Source organism: Trematomus bernacchii, unplaced genomic scaffold (assembly GCF_902827165.1).
Source record: "Trematomus bernacchii unplaced genomic scaffold, fTreBer1.1, whole genome shotgun sequence".
Taxonomy (NCBI): domain Eukaryota; kingdom Metazoa; phylum Chordata; class Actinopteri; order Perciformes; family Nototheniidae; genus Trematomus; species Trematomus bernacchii.
The window spans coordinates 6,549,031-6,576,207 of record NW_022987513.1 but is presented as its reverse complement, the minus strand read 5'-3'; the positions used below and the strand labels follow the sequence as shown (position 1 = coordinate 6,576,207).

At 39.4% G+C, this 27,177-nt stretch overlaps 2 protein-coding genes across 7 annotated transcripts; both read right to left on the bottom strand.

Moving 5' to 3' along the window:
- Nucleotides 1-9: 9 nt before the first annotated feature.
- Nucleotides 10-11,871, bottom strand: p2rx1 (purinergic receptor P2X, ligand-gated ion channel, 1). Of its 6 annotated transcripts, none has more exons than XM_034152638.1 (14): nucleotides 11,574-11,871; nucleotides 8,159-8,303; nucleotides 6,274-6,345; nucleotides 5,908-5,977; nucleotides 4,221-4,308; nucleotides 4,003-4,083; nucleotides 3,274-3,415; nucleotides 2,943-3,088; nucleotides 2,295-2,385; nucleotides 2,140-2,205; nucleotides 1,963-2,058; nucleotides 1,164-1,253; nucleotides 992-1,036; nucleotides 10-506 (listed from the first exon to the last, which is right to left on the bottom strand). In XM_034152638.1, the coding sequence occupies exons 1-14, from the start codon at nucleotides 11,708-11,710 to the stop codon at nucleotides 501-503; spliced, it is 1,275 nt and encodes a 424-aa protein (XP_034008529.1). In that variant the 5' UTR covers nucleotides 11,711-11,871; the 3' UTR covers nucleotides 10-500. The 6 variants fall into 6 exon arrangements, with proteins under 6 accessions (XP_034008529.1, XP_034008538.1, XP_034008548.1 ...); XM_034152647.1 differs by having other exon boundaries at nucleotides 1,001-1,036; XM_034152657.1 differs by having other exon boundaries at nucleotides 5,920-5,977.
- Nucleotides 11,872-18,224: 6,353 nt separating this feature from the next.
- Nucleotides 18,225-21,808, bottom strand: LOC117469019 (poly(A) polymerase type 3-like). The gene is made up of 11 exons (XM_034113415.1): nucleotides 21,539-21,808; nucleotides 21,073-21,225; nucleotides 20,793-20,859; nucleotides 20,498-20,689; nucleotides 20,367-20,420; nucleotides 20,145-20,256; nucleotides 19,904-19,993; nucleotides 19,586-19,724; nucleotides 19,420-19,492; nucleotides 19,191-19,311; nucleotides 18,225-18,953 (listed from the first exon to the last, which is right to left on the bottom strand). The coding sequence occupies exons 1-11, from the start codon at nucleotides 21,544-21,546 to the stop codon at nucleotides 18,823-18,825; spliced, it is 1,140 nt and encodes a 379-aa protein (XP_033969306.1). The 5' UTR covers nucleotides 21,547-21,808; the 3' UTR covers nucleotides 18,225-18,822.
- Between the last annotated feature and the right edge of the window lie 5,369 nt (nucleotides 21,809-27,177).

The following is a 27,177-nucleotide window of genomic DNA, read 5'->3' as shown; positions in this document are numbered from 1 at the left end:
GAAAAAAACTCCTGTTCACATTTATTGAAATATCAATCACAAGGTGCACACGGTGATAAATCAGTCCGACAGTGGCACATCTGCACGTCATGTGTGCATCATTGGCTTTGATACTCGTTCATGGATGAGTTATGGATGATTTGTGTACATACAGAAGCACTAAGGTAGCCAGGAAGTTTTCTTTTACCTGCACGAATATGGAGGATGTGAAGGTTACACCCAGAGTGAAAACAAAAGCAAACCGAGCTACACCCGAAAAAGTACACATACATCTGAGCTGCACTAAAGCTCTACATACAACAGCGAGAGTCACAGTAATTCAGGGTGGTTGTAAGAGAAGGAAGATATTGTTGGTAGAAGATCCTGCTGAATAAATAGAGTGCACATGGAACAATGTATTTTCACTGTGTCCTTTTCTAATCCCAAGTCCATGTTTGTTGTCCCTCAGGGTCCCAGTTCAGTTATCCTTCAAAGTCCCACCTTAAAAGTTTGCTCCCAGGTCACTTCTACAGGAATAGCAGAAAATTACAATTTTAGCCATCACAGGAACATTGCATGTATAGGGAAGTCCAGAGAGGCAATGTCAATTTGAATTGCTTTTGCCTGCAGTGTTGGCCAAAATCAACATTGCCCTAATTTGATCTACTGTATACGTACGAGATATCTCCTCCGTATATATGCTTTTTTTAAGCCTGCAAGTCCTCCAATTATTTGTAAAAGGCAAACATTTTCTTTCTTTGCCTTGTAACATATTAGGATAGGCTTTTTTAGGCCGTTTTAATAGTTGTAATGAAGACCAACTGCATGATACAAAGGATATTGAAAGTTCAGCCACTTGATTTGAACTGCTGTTTTTTGTGTCACACTAGAGTTATTCTCTTGTAGGACATATATGAAGGTTTTGGACAGCATTGCTCACAAACAATAATAAAGTCACCTTGCCTCTGTTCTTCCTTATAGATAGATTTTAAGAAATTCTTTAATATCTTACTTTAGATACCTCAGTTTCTGTGCTACCTGCCTCTGAGTCGGGGTCCTGTAGATTAAAAGTAAACTCCATTTAGAGATCTCAGAAAACAATAAATGGATTCCCCTCGTTGGCAAATTGATAGAATACATGAAAAATTATCTAGTTTACTGTCTACATTTTAACACGCACTCACGTCAGTCTGGCCAGTGCCGTGGACTTGTCTTGCATTTGCGTCAAAGGGGCAACAGTCACTTGTTTCTAAACCAAGCCACTCGCTGTCCTGCTGTAAATAAGAAATGTTCTGCCTGTTTCAGTTAAAGAGGGAAACTGTCTGGAAAGGGATTGGAGAAAGATTTCATCTTCAATCAGATAAAATGGCTATGCTGTTTCAAGCTGCCCTACTCTGAATGTTATGGGTATAAACCATAGAATGTATAATATAAACACAGCTCTTTACATTTAAAATGATCATTTGTACATCAATAATTTAGCCATGACAATCTCTAAAAAGGCCTTCAAAGCGAACAGATATTATAGGCTTTAGCCAGTTGTTTGTGAAGTAGTGGGCATTAAACTGAATGAATAAGACTTGGATTAAACTGAAAGAGTTGTGAAAAAGGGTTTTATTGGCTATCCGTGTAAACTTTTATTGATCAAGACTTTTCTCTGTTTCCGGATCTTTTGTTTATAGTGCATGCATTCAAGATCAAAGATTTCTTCAAGATGTGAGTAATTGATATACAAATGATCATTTTGTGGGTTAAGTATTCCTCTAGTCTAGACAGAAGGTTTCTTCTGCGTTGGGTATATAGTTCTGATGTTTAGCATTCCTTCACAAGAACTGAACTTCATCCAAAATATATTCAGATAAAGAAAATTGCTGTTCTATGTCAATCTAGACTGTTAGGATTGTTAAAGGCCTCTCTGCTGCCATCTTGTGTTCAAACTGAGTTCACATCACATGATCACTTTGCATGCGTCATGGGACTTACCTGTGTATGTGTGTCTGTGTATTTGAATTTCATGTTCTTGTAAAATGCTCTTTTTGGTAGCAAATACAGCAGCACCAAGTCACATACTACGGTTGCCTGTAAAATCAGAAATATTATAGTTATGTGAATTATGACAAAGATGATAAATAATGATTGGTTAGTTAGTGTACAACTTACCACTCCAAAGATGCCCACTCCAGAGCCTATAGCTGTTAAGGTTGGGATGATATCAAACTTTCTTGCCTGTGAAGAACAGAGTGCAGGTGATATAAACATTCCCTTTGACTCCCTTTGAAAAAATCTAAGTAAAAAGATTCAAATGTATTACTCACCAATGATTGCACAATGATATCGAACCTGATCCCAAACACTTTGAGGAGAGTTCTCTTCTGAATTCTGTCCTCCATATAATGCTTAGCATACCTACAAAAATGTAAATATTAAATGAAATAAAAATAGACTTCTGCATTGGCAGTCTTGTTGATTTTTTTCATGCAGTTAATTCAGAGACAGTGACTTCAACACTTCTATATTTTTGGGAAATACACATATTAACATTCTTGCGGAGAAATAGGGAAAGAGATTAATACCACTCACCACATGTCAGTTTTATACAGGGCTACACTAGTTAGCTTAGCATAAAACAATAAACAGAGGGAAACAGTTAGCCTAGCTCTGTCCAAAGGTAACAGTCCACTTTTGAGCACATCTTCACTCACTAACAACTCCTTATGTATACTTGTGTAGAACTTTCAACCCTTTTTCCAGACTTAATGCTAAGCTAAGCTAACTGGCTGCTGGCGCTAGCTTCATAGCGCACAAACATGAAAGTGGTATCAATCTGCTTAGGAAACTCTCAGCAAGAAAGCAAATATGCATGTTTCCCAAAATGAATCCATCATATCACAAGAAGGGCCTGCTTCCTCAGTGTCAAACAAACACTCAAGTCTGTGTTTATTCAGTGAAGTATATATTCACACCTGAAATTGTAGCCCACTGAAGCTCTGGCTTTGTCTGTCTCAGCGGGGTTTCCGTACAGACCGTGGAAGGTGTACTTTGGTTTACAGTGTGTTACAGCCACATCGAAGTTACATGTCCAGTCCACCACAATACCAATAGCCCCTCCCTGGGAGAAGACAAGCACATAAGTCAAAACACAAGGCTCCATTATAACACCAGAAACTATAGAAACAAAGCCGCAAAAGACAATCCATGTGCAGCAGTGACTATAGATGAAGAGAACATCTGCCTCTCTCCACCTGACAAATCATTTATTTCCATTCAGTGTTAAGTAAAGATCAGCTTACTTACCACTGTGGCTATTGTTTCGAAATTGAAGCCAGACTGTTTAACTATGTCTCCCAGTCTGAATATGGGACACAGTGGAGCACTTTCAGGATGATAAAGGCATTTGCTGATGTATCCAGCATCAATGCCCTCCACCAGGTTACTCCTGAAAGCACAATTGTTAAGAGACATAGTTATACATAGAGCTATTTTAATGTGCTTTGAAGCATAATAACCTCAAATTTGGTTATCGCATATTATAGATGAAATTGTCTTGACACAATTAAAAGCACCAAACCATCCCCTATCCTTAAATATCATCCAGAGATTAACTGAAGTGGATTTCTTAATATTCATTCTCCTCAAGCATATAGGCCTATAATAGGCAAATAGGGTTATACATATTGCTTGCATGCTGTTAGAGTTAAAACCCCTGGTAAGGCAAACTCTCACACTTAAAGGGGTACTCTAGCGATATGTGAGTATTTTTCAAAGTGTAGGGACTTGTGAGGGGGATAAGTCAAAATGAGTAAAGTAAAAACCGAAAATCCTGGCTTTTAGCTCCTATTATGAGTAAAAACACAGGATCCTACAATCTTCATAATGCCATGAAGATTGTGAATGCCTTTATTTGAAACAAAAAATGTTATTACTTGGTTTAGGATTGCGAACATAGGTAATGGTCTACATTTGGGGAAAAAATGTAAGCATCTGCTAAGCCAAACTTAACAATATATGAATTATGTCCATCACCTTGAGACGCCAAATAAGGGGAAAGTGACTGAATTTTTAATGAACAGCGTGTAGTTCTCAGCAGACATCAGCATAGGAGGACTACAGGGGAATAAAGAGAAAATAAAAGAGTAAATCCAGCATGTTGAGGTGCAGAAATCACCACATTTGATATTTCTCAGTCCACTTCATTAAATACGTTTCATTATCAGTATGAATTATTGAGTGTTGTCACATACTCAGGGATGACGAGATCATCCTCGACAGGGCACCAGGCCAAAACCTGACAGGTATTGGTCTCTTTCACACATTCACCAGTCATTTGCCCTTGAAACAAAAACACACTAGAGTTCAGCATTAGACACAAAACTAAAATCTGGAGCAAGTGTTTCAAGCAGCGGTGGAAAAAGAAAAACGTATAGGCTTTAACATAAAAGCAAACTTTCTCTGCTTCCACTTTTATCCTCTTATCTCGAATTAGTATCAACAGCAGCAAGCAAGATATAAAAGAGAAGCAAAGCAAGCGCTGAAGAAGCTGTTTCCTTTATCTCTTCCTGATCCTACCCTCGAATTTCTCTGCGTGTGATTCGCTTTGTTGGTATCAGTCTCTCTCATCATGTGCTGGATGAGTTCACCGACAGTTCTCCAGCACGCTTTTTGCTCAGCTTCACTTCACTGGACTTTTCACTGGAGCGAACCAGTATGTTTAGCTAAAGGCGCGCCCTCGCTGTTTACTTGTCTACAAGCATAGAGACAGTAGGCCACCTCTAAAGAGATACTGGCACCTCGAGATGAATTTGACCAGTCTGAAAGAGACAGATCTAAAGCCTTGGCTAACAATGGTCTTATTAAAGTTGACGTTGGGCACACAGGCCATGAAAGGCTCCGAGTTTATCCCCAAGGCAGATGGAGGACAATAAATGTATGTAACTGCTCTTTGAACTTGCCCACAAAATACTGTGTATGTTAGGACCTATTAAAAAGCTTGTCTGAATGGTTATTTGTTTTCTATGTCTCTGTGTGCCTATGACTGTGTCGGCTCATTTGAACAGTAGTTATAATGTGTTTTTATTCAATATAAATATTTATACCGTGTGTTTCTAATTGCTTAAGGATAGGTTTTTACTTGCACACGCTATGTGTTTAGTTGCTAAGACTGAGGTTGTTGATTCGAATCTGTTATTTTTTCTATTTGCTTGTCAAGGTATTGTTTGGATTACAGCTAAATGTTGATCTAAGCAGCGACACTGAAGTTTGGTGCGTGATCCCATCAATTAGCAGTCCTCAAGAGCCACAACCCATTATGCAAATACACCTCTCCAATAGCCTTACAGGTTTCTCTTACTTCTTCCATGCTTCTGGGTCCTTTCACTTGCTTGAAAGTGATAGTTTGGATTGTTTGAATTAGGGATGTTAAAGGTTCCTATCTATAGTCAGAGTATCACCGATAGTGTATGGCGTTTTCAAATGTAGCAAATTTAGTTTAGACACCTAAAACAAAAAGGCCAACTTTAACTGGAATGAGGAAACTAGGACATACCTCTTAGACCACATATGATGGTAGTCAACCCTTGCCTTGATCGCAAAATGTGTTTGTGATATCGTGTGACTTTGATAAATACGAAACAGACCTTAAAACACAAAAATTCACACAATAACACAAACAAACTAATCACTACTTCTGTCTGCTTCTCCAAACTGGGGTTGCCGAATGCCATCTGCTGTAGGTAATAATCTGACACCTCAGACCTTTCAAAAACTCCAAACTATACTGTTAAGAAGATTACGTTTTCTAGAAGGGCTTTGCATCCCTAGCTAAAAAGACAAAATAACAGAAAGCCAAGGCTGATCTGAGTTTGCCCTCAGATGGACAGACGGTCAGTGAGGACTGCTGATGCCACACACTGCCAGGCCGTCAGGATTTACCATGTCCCGTACGTTTGAAACTCCCTCCTTCACAGTCAGCGCTTGAGCTGCAGTTGTGCTTTCCGTGGAGCTGTTACAAACAAGAGAGTGGGGTCAGTGTGTGGACACAACTGTGGAATGTGGATGTCAACAACATAAACATCTAAATACAGTTTTGCAGCACCCAGAAAACTGCTTTTATGTAATCTTGAGGGGATTAAGTTAAACAAGGCATTCTGCTACAGCTACACAAGTACTACCCACTCACAGAAACAGTCTTGGAATGATGCAGTTTCTATTAAGTCTGACTATTTATGGAAATGTTTAAGTCAGAAGGAAAAGAAGGGACGAAGAAGAAAAAAGGGGGAGGGATTTTTTTTGACGTACCTCTGGACACTTTCCCATCTTCTGACCTTCAGTTATGATGTAGTTTGTCATCACCACAAAAGATGCATCTCCCTGAGGTTAAATAATTGAATTAGTTAATATGTTGCTTTTTAAATCTCATTTATATATACATACCGTTAAATGCCATTATAAAGCATGCAGTAGTTGTTAGGCAACATGTTATTGTAAACAGCCTGTCAAACATGAATCCTTTGCTGCTGAGATAACAAGTAAAACACCTTGAAGTCATCACTTTTACATACCAAATAGTCAGTTCTCTGGACAGGACTGAATGGACATTTAATAAAATACCCTTTTTTGCTTGTTACCACTCTAGATATGAGAGCGGTACCAATCTTCTCAACTAAATCAATTCCTTTATGTGATGTTTAGATTGTTTATTCTGTTCAAAGTTTAGTAAAAATGACATGTTGTGGTTCACAGGGGGTTCATTTGCTCGAATAGTTCTTGCCCAAGAGAATCGCTGGAATCGTAGAGGACTGTATGAAATAGGAATATTCATTTGTGAACTTTAAGATGCTTTTAGACAAAAAAGTGGAGAAAAACGTTGGCTTACATCATTCATGCACATTTGACAACCTATACCAAAGCAGGAAGTGAGAGCCCTTCTATTTTCGAGACGTTATCCAGAGTCCAGAGTTCACGTGTTTACTCTGAGTGAACGTGCTAATCTAAGCTAACCAGCTACTGGCTTTAGCTTCATATCTAGCCGATCGTCTCATCTAACTGTCAGAAAAGAAAAGTGAATATTTATCTGCATATTGATATACAATCTGACCATTATTAAGAACTTTTATGTCCATGGGAATTTTCTTGATGTGAAGTGGAATCATTGATAATGTTTGGCTGGAGACAAGATGCTAGATCCTCTCAAAGGTTATGCTGCGTTGGTGCCGTTTACCTTTTAAGTTTATCGTCATAAACAAAACATAAGGTAAGGCCTAAATCATGAAGTTTCTCTCAAACTAAATCACAGGAAAGCATGTAAAGTGATATATGATAGGTAATAATAATAATAATAATGCATTTATTTTATATAGGCGCCTTTCAAAGCTCTCAAGGTCGCTGTACAAACACATAAAAAACAAGATACACAAGATATAGGTGAATATTTACTGACAAAGAAGTGGGTTTCAGAATAAATAAGAAGTAATATTTGCTCTACCTGATCAAAGTGTGAGACTCTCAACCTAATTGGCCTTTTCATTATATTGGTCGGGTTTATCATACTAAACCGTGTGCTAAAACCACACTGAATTGACAAATGGGCCAACACCCAGACCTCAAAGCAAACATGACGATCTTCACAGTGTCTCTTTATGTATTTCCCACAGATAACAGGACACAGCGCCATTCAAGGTCAACAAATATATATACAGTATATTTGACTAGAGTCCCTCTTTGTGAAGTTGATGGCTTAGTTTTTTTACAGCATGCACTCAACGTTTCTTTGAAAGCACACAGACACCTTAATGTTGACAAAAAAACAGATTAGCATCCAGTTAAAATTTACAAACCATTAGTAACTTCTGCAAATCTGTTTGCACGTTATCCTATTCGAACGGATCTTGCATCCATTCTAGTCAACCCGGATGTTTTTAAAAGCGGGACTGCTTTTTGACGATCTGACCAGCTTTGCTCAAAGTGTTCTGACTTTGCGTTGTCTGACTCAGCCTGATGCTTATTCACTTTGACAGTTTTTATGGACTGTACATGTTGACTTTATGACATCTGACTGTACAGATTACCCTATCAATGGCCGGTGACTTGGAAAACGAATTCTGGACCAATTAGGAGTCATGTGATGAGCACACATTTAGATGTTCCTGCATGTGTGAAGGTCTTCAGCCAACCAGTCACCAACCTGAGAGGGAAAGACGTAGTCGGCCACATCCCAGATTCTCTCGGTCCCGTTCATGCTGCTGTAGCCCACTCCTTTCATTTTGGTGAATACGGAGCCCACTGCTATGTCTGTGGACTGGTAGCCTTTTTCGTAGATGAACACCCACCTGTACGAGACACAGAAAGCATGATGTCAGTTCCAACAGATTCCCATTTTACACTTGCTAAACATGCATCCCCACAGGCAAGGGCATGTATAGTGCTGATGTTGACATTCTGCACTGCAATCCCACATGCCAGCAGCATTCCTCACAGGGATACATGTGCAAGTCACTGTGGTTGTGCTATGTCATTGTGGTCGTTTAAAGGTTGTCAATTTACCACCACTGACATATTGGATTACAGAGAACACACATTTCAAATAACAGCTCTTCATGTTTTAAAATAGGTAAAAAATGCATCATGAAAGGGTTGGAGTCTGTTAGGAAAGTGAAAGCAGGTCTAGTAGGTAAATCAGATACGTGGTTTAGTAGACATGCAGTGTTGACTGTGTTAATTTGTTAGGAATTATTAAATGTTTCCAGTTAATTTAACAGATCCACAGATTGTATTTATATTAGTAATCCTAGTGTCATATTAAAAGGGCAATTTGCCTGTTTATCAGTGCAAACAGAGGCCAAATATCCACCATATCGCTCCATTTGTCCAACTCGAATGCTTTTTTTTAGGCTGCTGGCCGTAATTCTTTTATTTGCTAATTATTCCTATACTTCAGCACGCGGTAAACATCACAAAACGTACAGTATATGACCTTAGTTTAGTATGTTACGTGATTATTTTGCGAAAAATTCCTAGTCTGGGTTAAATAAGTATGTATTTGTCACTTACAGAGGCCGAATTCTTTCAATCGAAGAACAGTATAGAGGGCACTTTACTTTTTGTGCCGCTACGTTTATTTGGAAGCTATATGATATATATGTTAAGATTATGATTTACAATGCATTGCTCAAGAGCTGTTGCTAACATATCTGGCTTGTTGCCAGTTGGGGCCCCTTGTGCTGTTTCAGATGATTATGGGTTGTAAGTAGTTACACCAAAGAGACACTTCCTTCAGAAACTTCTCATATGGTTTCATTTAAATAACTATCTGAGGCCCAAAGTGGAGTAATTATTCAACCTTTAATATAATACAAATACAATTTCAGTGGCCATTTCTATTTAGAACTATGACCTTTGCTTTAAATACAGACATTTTCTCATACTTAGATTTGGAATGCAGGACTTTGAACTTGCCACATTGTTTTTATTTTACTTGAGCTAAGGATCTAAGTACATTTTGCACCAGTAGATCCTGGTTTAAAGCCAGATGCTAAATATCCCAGATTTGATTGGTCCCACTTGGACGCAGTACTTATGCATTACTTTTTGATCTTTCAATAGCAAAGCTTCTCTTTGTGTTACTCTATCTGTGTGTTTGGCCAGGAGATATGGGCAACAGCTGGTGTGCACTGGGAAGATAACGTACGTACACACACGCACACGCACACACACACACACACACACACACAAACATACACTTGCAGAGCTATTTTATGTTGGGTGTGAAAAGCAATTACCCCCCCCAGCAGAAAGCCTACAAGGCATCATGCATTGCAGCACAAGTTCATTTTTCCTTGGACGATGAACGCACCTTACAGCTAGAGACTCAGAGAAACATCCTTCATCTGCAGACAGAAATAGGGTGCCGTCTGTTTAATGACCTTTAAGCCACAACTTCTATCAGTTAGGCAAATCAAATTATGTAAGTCGGAGTTTACATTCAAAAAGAAGGGGAAAAGAAATAGAGCACATTAATGAAATAAAGGAAACCATGAGCGTGAAAAAAGTGGAATGGCCCTCCAAAACAGCCGTCTCAGTGAGATCTGTATCTGCTCCGACAGAGAGGCGAGGAGAAGCTCCTTTATGTGCGGAGAGCTTCTCTTCCCAACACACTGGGGCTCAGAGATTACTGCTCATTTGGTGAGACACAAATGAGAAAGAAAAAAGGCAAGCTAAATCATCACAATGAAATGCAAACAGAAAGATTGACATTTTTGTCAACTTAAAAGTGAAAAGACAAGAAATGTCAAATGTCATGCCCATCACCAAAAGGTGGATGACAGGTGGGAAGACAGCAGAAAAAGGAAGCTCTGTCATGCACCGAGAACCTTCATACTAAAAGGGACAAAATACCTTTTGAATGTCACTGTGGATATTCCTTTTACTATCCTTTATCTCAGAGTATAAAAATAAAAATAGCAGAAACTAAAATCCCATTTCACAGTTAACCCCTATTTTTCATGGTTTGAAATGAACAAAATGATCATTCAGATGTCTTGTAATGGCTTGACTCTAAGGAATATCAAGATTAAACCACCATGACAAAATAAATTACCACAAAGAATAATAGTTGGCCAAAGCAACCAGTTTATCATACCCTTAAAAAATCCTTCCCCTGAGCAAGAGAAGACATTCTCGGATATGTCTGTCTCTATCACATTTTTGCTCATTTTTAATGTCATCAGCCGTTTGGCAGTGATTTGGGCAGCAATTGATTGTGATGCTTGTTAACATATGCCTCAGCGTGTTCATCACCCACACAGCTCCTCAGGTTCTGCTGCTCAGAGGTGATGAGACACACACACTCGTAAACAGGCGCTAACATGCACAAACGGACATTAAGGAATTTCCAACAGACTATCCCTTCTGAAGAATTGTTCCCAGGACATGTCTAAGCAAGTGTGTGGAGATTGTGTTCGTAAGATAACAAGCATGCCTTATATTTTAAGTCTCAACTTGAGCAGTGCAGATGATAAGATCACATGTGTTTGCCCCTTTTGTCATCAAGCCATCCTGCTTTACTCACAGTTTGTTTGAAGGGTATATTTGCTGCGTCAATAACACCTGCAGGTAAACATCTCGGACCGTTGGTCGCACCCTCTGAGAAGTCTTCCTTTTAAACAATCATGTCTCAACAGTCAGTTGTGCTTTCTTTTTTATCACCTTAGCAAAACATCAAGGTTATGTCAATCTAGACCAGGTTCCCAGGAAAAATGGGGAATAGTTCCTTTTCAGTTCTTAAATCACTATAGAAGTGATCCCAATGTGGGAGAGTCATAAGAATGACTATTGTTATGGTCACAGGTCTCACTTCCACGGTTATTTCCTAACTGACAGTTATAGAAATCCGGTTCTTTTTATATCTAACAACTAAATATATTCAGATGGAGGCCCCTGAAGCAAAATATGATCAAATAGAGTCTTAATGTGTAGAAAATTAGAAGTCCTTCACAAGCAGAGAAATGTAACCGTGTCAATCTGTCATTTTGTATTATTCCAAACGTTCTCTGTGCCCCTCTGAACATTACAGTAACAAGGGATGGACGTGTTGCTCTTACCCAATGATGTAAGCCAGGACCCCCAACTGGATGATACGGCACACCACTCCCACCCTCCTGTTCCTCACCAGCACCTGGCGCGGGGTCTCGTACTCAAAGAAGAAGTCAGATATGGCGTTGGTAATTTGGTTCTTCATCTTCTCTCATCGGCTGACCCCACAGAGAGGAGGGTCTCTCTCTCTTCACCCCACTTGCATATATCAAACACTCCACTCTCCACTTCCACTCCTGGTTACCCCTGCTTCACTGGTGGCGAAGGTTCTCTGCCTCTTCTCATAAGTAACGTCTGACGTGCTTCATGAGAAGTCCTGGAGCGGTAGGACTTCCTCCCTCCCACGCTGATCTTCCTCCCTCCCTCTTTCTCTCGTTCCCTCTCTCCGCACAGGGTCACTCTGTTTACAGTAACATGTGTACATCAACCCATTCACATTCTGCATTTCCTGGTTTTTTATTGCATTTTGTTGTGTTTGTACAAGCAGCACACAAAGTGAATGAAAAGACATTAATGGAATCCACTTCTTGACAAATAGCTTAACAGCTGCCACTCACACACCACACCGAAACCTCCTCCGCCTCTCTCTCTCTCTCTCTCCGCTCTCTCTCTCTCTCTCTCTCTCTCTCATCCTCTCTCTACTCTCTCCTCTCTCTCTCTCTCTCATCTCTCCTCTCTCTCTCTCTCTCTCTCTCTCTCCTCTCTCTCTTCTCTCTCTCTCTCTCGTCTCTCTCTCTCTCTCCTCTCTCTCTCTCTCTGTGTGCAATCAAACCTTATCGTTCACACTGACACACTCTTCCTCCATGACATAATCTCAACACAAACACACACAGTTCAGTTTATGTGCCTTCTCTAGTGCCACCATTTCCAGACAGTAAGCCCTCTTATGTTTTATCATCATTTTGTGAGGGGAACACTTTGGGTTTCTCACCCCTCTCAGAAATGTCTCTCCTTTCATTTACCGCGAGTGGTGCTTTGCATTCCTTATCTTTGTTCTCAGAGGGAAAGAAGTCGCAAATGCATCATAATAAAATTCCATGTCAGTATGCACAACTTGAAATATTACAGAAAAGGTTTCCTATCTGTAAAATGTTTTTCTTCCTCAATTCTCTTCAGTGTGTAATCTCCAGAGATTTGCAAATGGAAGATCTTATTTTAGAAACATGTCTCAAAGCCACATCTCAATCTGGTGAAATCCTATTCTAAATACAATATTTACTGGGAATTGCCACAAAATGGTCATTGCTTAGAATTTGTAGGATTGCAAGGATTTGGCAGGATTGTAAGGATATTGCAAGGATTGCTAAAAAAAAAGGGGGGGGGCTGTATGACAAACTAAATAATATCCAGAGGAGGGAGAACTACTCAGATTAGGATTACTTCTGTAACAAGTAGAAGTGCAAATATTAGCATCAAAATATAGTTAGAGTACCAAAAGTAAAAGTATACTCATTAATAATGAAAATTGGCCGATTTCAGAAGAATATATATATTATGTTTTGATTTTAATTGATGCATTAAAGTGTTGCATCAAAGCTGGTAAAGGTGCAGCTCATTTGAATGATTTTGTATACTGCAGGGTAGCTTGTGAATTTACTCCAGGTGTAACTAAAGTCGTGTTGATCATAATTCACATTATTAATTAATATCTGCAAAGTAACTAAAGGTACAAAATAAATGTAGTGTCAGGGTTGAGTGAAGCAGGCAGGACCCAAATGCAGATTACACAGAAAATACCTTTATTTCAAGGTTTACACTGTGACAAACAGAACACTACCCCGTGAACACAGTCACAGACAAACAAGGAACTAACAATGACAGACAGAAAAACCAGAACTTAAATACACACAAGAATAACCACACAAACAAGACACAGGTGAGGAGGGAGGAGAAAACACAGGGGCACCAGGTGAACACAATCGGGTAATCAGGTAGGGGGGGAAACAGACAGAAAGCAACAGGCAAGACAGGGGGGTGAACACTTTTCAAAATAAAACAGGAAACCAAAGACAGAAAAAGACAAGACAAAACACAACACAGACAGATCGTGACATGTAGTTGAGTAAAAGTACACCATTTGCCTCTGAATTTGAGTGTGGAGTAGAGGTACAAAGTAGCAAAACATGGAATTACTCAAGTAAAAATATCTCAAAATTGTACTTGAGTATTGTTAATTACTTTCCACCTCTAATAATGTCCTAAAATGCTCTACACAATGCAATGTGTACCAATTACACTAACTGCTACTTTTAACATGCTGCTGGGGGATAAGTCATAGCAAGGCTAGCAGCCTACAACCATGCTAGCAACTTTGCTTGGAGCTACATCTGTCAGCATGCTAACATGCTAGTCACAGGGATGGTAACTTTCCAGCTGGAGGGAGATAAAGGTTTTTCTCCTCGTAATCGCTGTTGATGGATTTTGATAGAAGTAAACCGATGTCTTTTCAATAATATATGTAGTGTGAATCGTTTAGCTGACACTATTATTGATTATGACTTAAAGGGGACCTATCATGCAAAATGCACTTTTGTACGTCTTTTATACATGAATATGTGTCCCCGGTGTTCCAGGGAACTCACCAAGTGTCAGAAAACACAACCCTCTCTATTTTCCTCCATACCCAAATCTCTAAAAAAGGGGCTGCAACGGATCTGATAAAAACTGATCCAGATTTGAACACTGTCCTGACGTCAGGACGGTGGCGCTACGGCTATTGGGCCAACTCCACCAATCAGGAGGAGACAGCCACGGCCATTGCCGTTCGAAAGCGCTGGAGACGCTGTAGTACATATGCATGATCTGTTTGGTATTTTGAAAAAAAAAAAGTGTAAATATGCCTTATATAGGTATGGTCCTACACTATATTATTCAAATATAGCATGATAGGTCCACTTTAAAATGATTGCATTTAACAACGTATAATATGCTGCAGCTTTGTTTAGGTTTTGACACCTTGACTATAAAATGTATGCCTCCATACACCTACAATGGAGGTGAATGTCATATCGGAATCTTTTATTGAAATTGTATACCGTCAGGTGAATATTCTCCTCAGAATTGGACCATGATTCTCAATTGAAATGTGTCTCTGAGCACCACAAATCAAAGTATTCACATTGCTGATAAATCTTATCAGCAAGAGGCATTATCTCAAAAACCTCAAAAGTATTTAAAACTCTGCTTGGATCTTTGAGTATTGACCCTTTAAATAAACAAGATGCTTGAGACAGAACCAGAAAATCCCCATTGGTTAATCAGCACTTTACACAAAATTCAGCTGAGGCTGATGGGAGTGCATCACCAAAGTTACATCTGTTCACATTTATGTTGCTTCCTTAGAACCATACAGATAACACAATTCCAGTTATATAAGATAACACTGTCTCCAAACAGTACTTCAATCACATTAATATACTGGAATCACAATTCCGATGAAATTCCAAGTAATTCCTGCTGCATGTCTGTACTAAGTTACAAAGCATTAGTTGCGTAATATCCTGTGTGGCTTAATCAGCTGTCTTTTTGCCAAGAACAAGTTGGTAGAAAGCCTTTCCACACACGTGGGAGAAGAACTCAAATCTTGTACTTAAGTAAAAGTAGAAATACTAAAGTGTAGGAATACTCTGTTACAAGTATAATACAACATTGGCAACAAAATATACTTAAAGTACCAAAAGTAAAAGTACTCATTATGCAGATTGACCCATTTCAGAATAATATATGTTTTGATTATAAGTTTTATCAAAGCTGGTAAAGGTTCAGTTTTAGTATTTTAGTGTTGATCATATTTCACATTATTAATTCAAATCTGCAAAATAACTAAAGATATTAAATAAATGTAGTGGAGTAAAAGTACACAATTTTCCTCTAAATTGTACTTGGGGTATAAGTACAAAATAGCAACAAAAAGTATCTCAGAATTCTACTTAAGTATAGTGCTTGAGTAAATCTACTTAGTTACTTTACACCTCTGATTTTTTGCCTTTTTCGTTTGTCTTTGTGGTCGTTTTGCATCTAGTTCTGCTTCTCTGTGTTTACAGTACCTTTGGGTCAGTTTACGGTCTCTTTAGACGTTTTGCGGTCGTTTGTAATGAAGTGTGTTTAAGGTTTGTTCTACATCACTTTGTGATTAGTAATTCCTGAAGACTTTCAGGGAATTAATTGAATATAATACAATGGTGTGATGGCAGTGAAAATACGTTTGTGTTGTTGAATCACACCAAAACTACAATACAATTTCATCAAGTGCACTCAAGGGAATCAAATACATCTAGTTTTGTTTCATGTGTATTTTGCAAATAAATATTTAATTTACATATATTGTACATTTATACAGGTATTTACATGTATATACAAATAATAAAATATATACATCTATTTACAAAAATGAAATGAATGGAGGCTGGGGGGGGGCTCTCCTTGTCGTTCAGGTTTCAGCGGGCCTCAGCAGATCAGTTCGGACCCTCTTGCTCGGTGACTCTGACTCAGGAGTGCGGGCTCTCTTGAGACCTCCACTCTTTGATTGGCTGAGACAGACTTCCTCGCTTGGCCCCTCGTCAGATTTAAACTTCTTGCTGGAACTTTCTGAGTGAGGCGAACGAGACCTCTTTGTCGCCTGGTGACTCGTCAGAGATGGAGCAGCGGTGCTCACTGAGGGCTGCGGCTCTTCACTGATAACCCTCCTGCCAGGCTCCTGAGGCAGATCCCAGCTGAAGTCCTTCTGGGACATGTATCGAGCTGATGTGCTCATCCCCTCTCTGAACATCTGACAGCGACCTGCCACACTGTGGACTGCAGCAGCACAACATACAAATAAGATTCATAAGTTCACAAGACATTGCTCCATTTCTTCTGAATTTAGAAAAAGTAAACATACCGATGTCACTGAAGCGCTGAAGATTGGGGGTCAGGTCAATTGACAGGTGTTGGCCCCCCCTTTTCATTGAACACAAGTCCAATCAGCCACTTTGTTCTGACCGGCGCTCTGAAACAGAAATACACACCAATGAGTTGAGTTGGTAAAGAAAGGGCTGCTGCTTAAGAGAAATTATCAGCTTGTACTGATTGCCTCTCAGAAACAGGAAGAAGTACACACCAATGAGTGGACAGAGTAAAACATTACTATTACATTATTTAATTTCTCGTAAATGAATAACACTCAATAGATCAACTCAGATATAACCATAAAACCACTCGTCCTTACCTGGCGTTGCCCGTGCTGCGTTCAGGGTAGGACTGGACGTTAATGTGGGCCCGGGTCACCAACACATTTCTCTCCAGATTTACCACCAGGTGTCGGATTCTAGACTCCACCAGGCCAACCCTGACAGATTGAACAAAACATCAGTTTCAGAGAGCACTACAGTTGGTGGAAATACAATGTTAAACCTGTTTTCTGATTCAGAGAAAAATAAACATTCTCATTGTGGACAAAAATGCCTAAATCCGTTCAAGTTTTACTTAAAGTGTACTTACCATGCAGGATGCTGCTCCTCTGTAGCTGAAGTAGCTTGCAGCAGAACATAATGCCTAGAAACATAAGAGACAACAGTTGCAATACGTCACAGCATTGAGCCTTTGTGCAAAGGCTGGCACTTTGAATCGCCACGTGCTGAAAAGTGCTATATAAATAAAATTGCCTTGCCTTGCCTTACATTAATCATATTCATTTTAATATTAAACCTGTTTGAACAACGGTCATAGTTGAAGGTATTTCTGATATTTAAAACAGGCCAAGCTACAGCATATTGCATAACATCACTAAAATCAGGTTACTATTCTTCATTACAACCCATTTTTTAACCATTTAAAACCTTTTAAAGTGAGGTGGTACTGTGTTGAATTTGCATTTGTGTCATTAATGTTAAATCTCAACAGCACAACTGCTCACTTCTTATTAAAGCTGGTAAACACATCTTTAGATAGATCAAGGAAACTGCCTGTACTGACTGTCCAACTTTAAAAACCCAGAAATAAAGGTCCACATTTGTCCAAATAAAACAAGAGGGATCATATCACATGGCAGATTTATTGAATTGGACAATATTACAAATGCAGTAAAAATTATGAACTCCAGGAACAACTAATTAAAGTCAGACAGAACACGTTAACAGCTTTTTAAATCAGCTTTTCTCCACATTTTGAATGAATAACAACAAGCAGCACAACCTGGTCTGCACATAAAACAATCAGCATTCAACTATTAAATAAGGTTTAATATTTCTTATAGGTTAAACTATAGAAAACACATGATAAACTTCTCAACACTACTTGAAAAGGTCCCATGTCATGGCCATTTCTACTGATCATAATTCCATTGTTGAAGTCTACTAGAATAGATTTACATTGTTCAATTTTCCAAACTCACATTGGTTTCTCATACAGCATCTCTGTATAGTATGTGTATTCACTCTCTGTCCTAAATGCCTTGTTGGAGCTCCTGCCCCCCCCCCCCCCTCCCCCCTCCCCCCTCCCTATGAGCCCACAGTGCTCTGATGTGTGTTTATGTGTTACAATGGCGTTTGTTAGCAACCAGAAAATGACACCAGCAATGACAAACAGATGAGAATGCTGCGTGGGGTGAGAGGTATTTTCTGTGTTCTCGCTACAGGGTGTACTTTGAGGGTTTGTGACTCTGCAGACCGTTGACATGCAGAAAAAGCTACATAACACACAAGGGGACGGGTAATAACCGGAAAAGCATGACATGGGACCTTTAATGTTCAGTTAATAACAGTAAACAACAACACCACATATACACCCTCATTAAGAAACTGGGATTCAACAATTCAAATCAAATACAAATTCAAATCAGTCACACATTACAAAGAAAAAAACAGCAAATTACAAACATCTGCACGTTCATTCACAAAAGTCATTGAAGAGTTTGGGTTTAGGTCAAAAGAGAGTCAGTTAAAAACAACAAATCCATCAGTTACAGTATGCAATATATAAAGACTCTGCCTCAACTAACTCACATTAATATAAACTCAAATACCAATTCACGCACTATAAAGCACAACTTGTGAAAACAAATACATCATTCAGATGAAAATAAGCAGAACAGTATTTTATGCAGTGTGAACACTGTTCCATCTTCATTAAGAAAAAACAACGTGACAAAACATCAGATATAAAGATCTGCCTTCTTTGAAAGCATAATTATACTATTAGAAAAAGCTTTAGGCATCAAGACAGATACAAAAATGTATAAAATATCAGAGCTAAGAATGACTAATAAACTTGGTGGAGATGTCAATATTTAAGAAAGTATATGTTGCGTATGCTAATACACATGTTCATATTTGGGCAGATTATTACATACTTGTACTTCCTGAGGAAATTGGGCTTCTCAAAGAGTTGGGACCAGCCGGCGATAGTGTGGCCTGTGAGAGAGGAAGGGAAAGCTTGTTAAAAAAATGAATCTCCTCTTTGTGTGCATGATTTCCTGTAATATTCTTAAAGATGTGAGTTAAACATTGCTAAATCGTGGCAACCTAATCAAAGTACAGTGCAGTGATTGAAGTTGAAATGCTTATTTCTGACCAACTGATTATAAACAACAGGACAGCTCTGAGACTGTGCACTGTGAGCATATGATGGATGTCTGAGTGGAGACATACCACGCTGGATCTCCTCCTTCATGATGGCCAAGGTGGAGGGAGTCACGTTGAAAGCAGTGTTCTGCATTGGGTATGCCGGCGTGATGATCGGCATAGAGTGGGAGCGGTCTGCCAGATTAACCTGGAAAATGCAGAAGAACACAACATCATCTTTCATGTGCTTTTGGGCAAATGTGTTAATTAACTGATATATTTTATATTTATAGTTTAAATTCTGCAGTGGCCTTACCCTTGCATCCCACACAGGAAGGTTGAAATGACAATCCTTTAACTCCCTCAACATGATGGGGTTTGGCCACTTCCTGTCACAAAACAAGATTTATACAAATATGGTTTAGTGGATTTTTTGTCTTCTGTTTTATTGGAAAGAAGGCTGAAGAAATGGGACAACTCACCACATGTTGTACTCCTTGAAAAACTTTGTGACCAGGGTGGAGGCTGAGGCGTTCGGGTACTCCTGGCAGATTCTGGCTACCAGAATGGCCCAGGAAACACCGCCAAGGAAACCTAAAGAGTTTGAGTATATGTTTCTTTCTGAAGAGAAACAAGAGGATGAGAGAACAGATTAAGACCTCCACTTCACAATGTTACCTCATGATAACACTGGCATGATCTAATCTGCTCTAACCCACTGCAGATTGAGTCAATTAGGTTTATGGCTGTTTTAGTTTTTTCTGATTTATTTAGTCATACAAAGAGAGATCTCAACTCACGTTTGGCCCAGAGCTTTATGGTCCTCAGAGCGAGTCTGAAGTTCTGAACATTAGGCACGAGCCTGAGGATCTCCTCTGTTACTCTGTAGCCTACAAAAAACAAACAAGAGAAAGATTAATATCAAAAGAGTTACTGTAAAAAAGGCAGACCAAAATACATCACAAAAACGTTCCAGACGGGTTCAGCTGTCAGGTACTAATGCTGCAGGATGTCCCAGCAGGTCTCTAACATGATGCTTACCGTTCAGACTCCTCACAGAGTGGAGGTCCGTCCCCTGTAGCCAATCCTCTCGGAGCAGGTCCATTTCCTGTGGGACTCTGTTCCTGGCCACCCTGGCAAAGACTAAGTCTATCTAGGATGTAACAGGAGCACACAAACAAAGATGAATACACATGCTGACAAACCTTTGATTGAAGAATACTGCACACTGCAGAGACAACTTTTCTTCTTAGGTCAAATTACCTCAATTCCTTCAAAGGTCAGTTTAACGACAGGGACGAATGCCTCTTCAATGACCTGAAGACAACAACAGTCAGTAACTTGCAACAGGGTAAAAAAAGTAACTTGTCATAATGAATGTCTTATAGACGTACCCGTATGTCTTTGACCTCTCTCTGCCTCTTCAGTTTTCTAACGAAAGAGGAGAAGAAGTCCTTCCTCTGGAGGAAACCCGGTCCCACACAGAGGACGTCGATGTCGGCGCCTTTCGAGGCGACCCCCAGGTGATGGGAGCCGAAAGGGACGAGCTTCCCTCCAACCTTCTGCGGGACAATGCCTGGTAAATTCTACAACAACAAAGAAAATGTTACCAAACCAATAACACATTTCGAGTATAATTTTAGGAGTTACTTTTGAAAGAACAATATTTTATAAAGATAGATGTCTTACCATTTGCAGACACATCTCTATGAGCCACTCTTTGAACAGTGACTCCAGTCTCTGGACCACATTCTCTCTGCAAACAAGACACAAAGAGCATTTTCAGACTTTGTAATTCCTCTGAAGCGAAGCATGTCGTGGTCTCTTTCACCTAGGCATTTGCTTGTTTATGGTATTTTAAAGGAATATCCCCCCCCCCCCTGAAATGACTGTACCCTAAAAATCATAAGCCTACTCAAAGCTGTATTAGTTACATGTTAATGATGAGATATATAAATATGCATCTCACCTGTGTCTCAGCTCCACGTCGCTCTCAAAGCATCCGAATGACTTGAGAATCTCGATCAAGTCATTTTCTTGAGCACACTCCTCCTCACGTGTTGGTGGGGGGGGCCCATACACCTTTTGTTTAGGTCTGGATGGAGCTGTCCTCCTTGTTCGTCTGAAAGGCACATATGAACGTTAGTGCACTATTAATGCAACAGTTATGACAACAAAATATAAAAGGAGATAAACTATATCCAGAAACATTGATGGAGTGGAAAATAAAGTGACTCAACCCCCCCATAGTGCTAAGAAATCTGAAAGTAATGATGTCAGCTGCCTATATTACTGTTAGCAAATGGTAAGTATCAATACAAGTCCAAAACATTAAAAAACACAAGTTGAGGCCAATTAAACAAAGAAGTTGACTTGCAAAATGTATCTTGCATAGACCTTTTAAAATACAAGAAAAAACGGACTAAAGTACTTACCGAGGCATTGTAGCAACAGTTGTGCTCACTAAGGTTGATATATGTATCAGGTTTTTCGAAATTATTTAGAAAATGCCTCTCTCTGCAAACAACTCTGTGTGTGTTTGTGACTGAGATGAGTTTAGGAACACTGACTGGATTCGTATCGAGGGCTCACCATATGACGTCATCTTCTCGAATGGAATTTAAGAACCATGGCACGTGATCCGAGAAAAAAACGCCACGTGACACCGAACTGTTTATGTTTTAATGCCGCGGTAAATTTGTAAACAGAAATACTTTCTTCCTCACACAGCGGGGGGTTTACTTCGTTACAGGAAATGGATATATGCAAATAAAAAGGAAAATATAATAGGCTTACATATTGCATGAAGAGTCTTTTAAAATATGCCTACTTATGAAGTAGGTGCATGAAGTTATACATTAGGCTATAGTAGCACAGCTGCAGCAGCTGTTCGTTGTTTCGCTATACCATGGCATGCACACGGAGTCATCAGACTACTTGGGCTTTAACAATGTATATATATTTTAAACTCAATTCACACCATGGCAGAAAAATCCTTGTGCCTTCGTTTCAATTGTTTCTTTCTTACAAAGTAAATGTAAAAGCGATTGCAATGTAAAAGTAGAAAATATCAAAGTGTAGAAATACTCTTTCACAAGTACAAGTCCTGCAATCAAAATGTTACTCAAGGGAAAGTAGAAAAGTATTGGCATAAAAATACTTAATGTACCATAAGTACTCATTATACAGATTGGCCCATTTCAGAATCATAGGCTATGTTATGATTATAATTATTGATAATATGATTATCACAGCTGGTAAAGGTGGAACTAATTTTAATTATTTAATTTACTGCTTTTATTTATCATGTGAATTCAATCCAGAGGCCTGGGGGCTATACTACGAATCAAGATTTTCGTTTAGCAAGCTAACTTCAGGGGTTTCCGGTCCTACGAAGCTGGTTCACTTTTTAGCGGGCTAGATAACTTATTCTGAACGGCTATCCTCCGGAGCAGGATAGGTTCCAGGATAAAAGCACTGCCTGCTGACCAATCAGAGCTCAGTGTGCGGAGTTTAAAGCGACCAATTCATATGACAGGAGGAGAAAGGAAATACAGTTTAAACTGCCGTTGCAGGAAAGACAGCCGGCCAAAATCACCGACTGTGTGAACGTGAAAATGAATAGAATATCACCTCCCATCTTCAGAGCAATCTGACTATTATAACATTAGCGTTAAGAAAGCTTACTTAAATATCTGCCACAACATAAGTAACCTACAGTCCGCGGCACTGTGAATGCAGACGTACCCCATTATCATTCATATCACATGATATCACATCATAATGTATCATATATTATTGCCTTATCTGAGTCAGCTTCTTGAGCCGTATCTGGCCGTGCAACACTCACAGTGTCACATACTGTATGCAGAAGTATTATTTTAAGCAACACATTAAGTTGACACTCGAGTCAAATGTAATTAAAGTCAGATCCACTCGTGTCTTGGACGGGGCAGCAGTGATATCATAAAACTGTTAATGAACGTATTCAAACACTTTTTCTTTTACCAGCAGTATTCACCTTGCAGCTGCAACTATGTGGCTTTATCCTGGATAAAGTGTTTAAGTCATGGATGTTTAAAGTTTAACGTCTTCATATTTGTCTAATATTAGTTGACTTTTCATTCAGGACATATATGACGCGCTGCGCTGTCAGTACACGGCTTGTCCATGTTTGTGATTGGTCGAATGCTCCAAATACAACCCCTTTCATGTGAACGCGCACCTAACTAGATAGTTTTAGAAGTATTCGATGTTCTCGCGTCCAGGAGAGGAGCTTAGAATGAAGAGAGACTAATGGAGTCTCCGAAAAGGTTCAAATTGGTGAGTTTAATTAAATGGCACGATGATACAACAAGCAGAGGGTAAGGAAAAGACAAAGCCGGTGTTGTCTTCAGAGTGGCTGCAGCGAAGAAGGGCGGAGCGGTCCTCTGTCTGCTGTTTTTATCCATGTCTCGTTGTCTCCCGCTGTGCAATAGTGGGCCCTCCCCAAGCCCCCAGGAAGTGCGCCGGACTCTGATGAAAATATTCGTGCTGGCCAAACGGCGGTACTACACTTCCTTTTGGTTGCCAGGCCCGGAAACACTTTTTCCCATTGACTTACATGGGGAAAGAGTGGTCTGTAAATCGTTGGATAATTTTTTTAAAACTAAATAAACTACCCAGTATGAACACTTGTATAGCCCTTATTAAAAACATTCGTTCCTCAAGTTGTAAAATGTGCTAATAACGTTATTCTGAGAGTTATTTCCCTCTGCATTATGAACGCGCATCTAACCCACGGGACCGCGCCGCCCGGCACGTTCATGTTACGTGTTCAGCACTACATGCGTTTATCTTTACCCATGGATGCACAATAAGAACGGACCCATATCGCCTTACTGCCAGCCCACGGAGCTGTAATAATGGATATATTGCACATGTTTGCTGTAATTCATCATTTATAACATATTATACTACATGGGCTGTATGATTAAATCTTGTACCGTAAATGTTGTATTAAATAAAGTTAATATTACCGACGTAGATTAACGTCCCTGTAGCTTCTTATTGCACTAAGAAGCTTATTGCACTGTGTGTATATATATATATATATATATATATATATACAGTGCAATAATTCTTTCATGCTAAATGAAGCTCTGTTGCTTGGATATCACTAGATCCTGTTACAGCGTAATATAAAAGTACATAACGATTGATGTGTAAATTAGCATAATTACTAGCTAACCGCTAGCTGCTAACTGCCGCCTCGTTAATATCAAATCTATCATAACAAACATTACCATGCTGTCATGAACGTGCGGTGCTGTTACGTGTACGCAAATTGACGTGCTTGATGTGAACGAGCATTTTGGGGGGCATGGTTAAAGTTGCGCATGCGCTATGAGCGCACATACGGGTACTTCTCAGGCATGCCGGGTAATCTGTGACGTTTCGCTCTCTCAAAAGTTGGGCCATTTTATCATCATGCGCGAATGAGCAACTCTCATAGGAATGAATGAGGCCCCGCCTCCCACGCTGTATCCAGTTCTTATTATACATCCATGGCCCTCCCTACTCATTTGCCGGTTCGATATCGCGAGAGCACAGATGATTTCGACATTGATATTCTCTGCCTACTTCCTTAAGCATTTTCTCCTCATTATCTCTGTCATGACTTTCTATTTAATACCTTATAAACAGCTGTAATCGTTAGTTTAGAAGTCCTAGAAACACTTTTACGACATGCTACGTACTGACCGGATATGAAGGATTTTCAGAATAAAAGCTTGGCATTGAGACTGAGAACTTCCGGGTTTTTTCACAATAAAACAGCTTTTAAAACTGACGATATATTTTAGACCAATTATGCTTTTAACATTGATTTTAATTTCTAACAATCCCTCCTTTCATACCTTTTAAGGTGTGAACACAATACTGAAATTAATGAGTTCTTCATCTGTAAACATTGATTTTAAATTTCTAACAATCCCTCCTTTCACACCTTTTAAGGTGTGAACATAATACTAAAAGTAATGAGTTCTTCATCTGAACTGTGCATAGTACATATCGCATATCAAAAAACATACAATCATAAATGTAATGGTTTAAATAACCATCATCAAAAATACAAAAAATACAACAAGTAAAAAAATACTTTGGCTGGTCTTCAATCATAAAAATTTTCTTTGTGCATAACTTCTAGTGTTAACCTTCAATATCATGAATAGCACCACTTAGCTTGGTATCAGAACATTTCTTACTCCCTCCTTTCACAGAAATCCTTCTCATACTACATTCAGTGTTAAGGCACTTGTTTTTACAAAGTATAAAAGAAACAAACTTTTTTTTTTTTTTTTAGTACAAAGTAAATAAAAAATACACCATCTTGGAATAGTATAAAGTAATAAAGAATACTCCATCTTGGAATAGTATAGTAAATTGCATTGATTCCCTTCATATTAGCATTGTAGCTGGTTCTTCCTTTAAATGATTTCATCATTTGAAGTATCACATCATTTGGACATTCTTTGAACAATCTCATCATTGGGACATTCTTTGAACAATCTCATCATCGAACATCTCCATTACTTAACATCTTTTACACACTCTCATCATTTACATCACGATCTGTATATGGGGGTGGGTAGTCTTGTTCTGTTAGTAGTTGAAACTGTCCCCTCATGAGATATTGACCCCTAGTGTGTTCCTGGGTGAGGGCCGCGGCGATCAGTCTGTTAACTAAAGTGCGGATGCATGTAATGCCACAAAGACAACACAGTACCCATATTACAACCATACCCGAGATAGACATTAATCCACTCAGTACTAAATTTTTGTATTTTCCAGTCCATCAAAGAAATCCCCAAGGGGGTTTTTTCCTATTCCACTATTGTCTGCCAACTCCATGCTCAGTGCAGTGAGTCCCTTCAGTGCCTTAGTTACTGATCCGTGCGGTGATGTGTTATTGGGGATAAAAGTACAACATAATGTTCCAAAAATTTTGCATACACCCCCTTTTTCTGCCAGAATCATGTCTACAGCCATTCTGTTCTGCAAAGTCATCAGGCTGGTTTTTTCCAGTTGTTCCTCCATCCCCTTAAGCGCGTCTGTGGTGTCGTTCATGAATCTCTGCTGATTGTAGTAGATATAGTTAATCCAGTCAACATTCTTATTTACAGTAGGCCAAATGAAAATGGATTCCAACCCTGCAAGGATCTGGTTTCTAGCTTTAAACTCGTCTGGAACTCCCCTGGGCACCCCTATGCTGTCCATGTATACTGTGGAACCAAAACTCCCTCTAGGGGCTGACCTTTTGGCCCTGGTTGCTTTGGGTTGGAGTGCCATTCTTATCAGTTGCTCGGCCGTCATTGGTACTGCATAAAAAGGCATCACTAGCTGTACCATAGCACAGGTCCCCGTCCAATCTCGTGGTAAAACTGGGTACAAGGTTTTAGTGCCACAATACCACCACACATCTGCTCTGGGATACTGCTGGATGGGCATAGCTATACCTGGGAGAAAATCCTGATTTATTACAGCCGTTGTAGAATTGCACCACCTAAGAGTTCCTACTTCAGTACCTTTTAGGTAGTCCCTTGTGATGCAGTCATATAGTCCCTCGTAAGACGTGAAGGCAGGTGGAATGTCATTCATTTTTACCACTGGATATTTTTGAGCCATCTCGACGCAATCTGCAGGGGATTTTTTTCATAGAGTTTGTACATACAGATCTGTCCTTGTGGGTTATTGTGGGCGTTAAATGGAAATGGCACTGTTCCCAAACTTGGTCGAGCAGCTGCACAGGCCAGACAGTCCGCCATATTGCTCTGTTTAACCGAATACACAACCCAGTCTAACCAGGCATTTGTGTCCTCGTATCCCGTTTCTACTGCTATAACTTTCTGTACACTAGGTGTACTCAGATAGGTGACCAGTGGATTGTTCACAGATTTAGCAGGGGGTATTTGTGGTTCTGGATGAGACATGGATTCAGTGTTATTTTGGGGCGAGATCAATTATTTTTCACCAGAATTGATCCCACTGGGTCTCTACCAGGAACTTCTATTCCTATTATTAAATGAAATGCAGT

Excerpts from the sequence above, each read along its gene's own strand:
- p2rx1 (XM_034152638.1), bottom strand. The coding sequence starts at position 11,710 with ATGAAGAACCAAATTACCAACGCCATATCTGACTTCTTCTTTGAGTAC. Across the intron at positions 6,346-8,158 it reads ACTACGTCTTTCCCTCTCAG|GGAGATGCATCTTTTGTGGT; the intron begins GTTGGTGACTGG and ends ATTTAACCTCAG. Across the intron at positions 2,059-2,139 it reads GAGTGGGCATCTTTGGAGTG|GCAACCGTAGTATGTGACTT; the intron begins GTAAGTTGTACA and ends CTGATTTTACAG.
- LOC117469019 (XM_034113415.1), bottom strand. Across the intron at positions 19,312-19,419 it reads TTCCTGTGTGGGATGCAAGG|GTTAATCTGGCAGACCGCTC; the intron begins GTAAGGCCACTG and ends TGCATTTTCCAG. Across the intron at positions 18,954-19,190 it reads GAAGGAGGAGATCCAGCGTG|GCCACACTATCGCCGGCTGG; the intron begins GTATGTCTCCAC and ends CCTCTCTCACAG.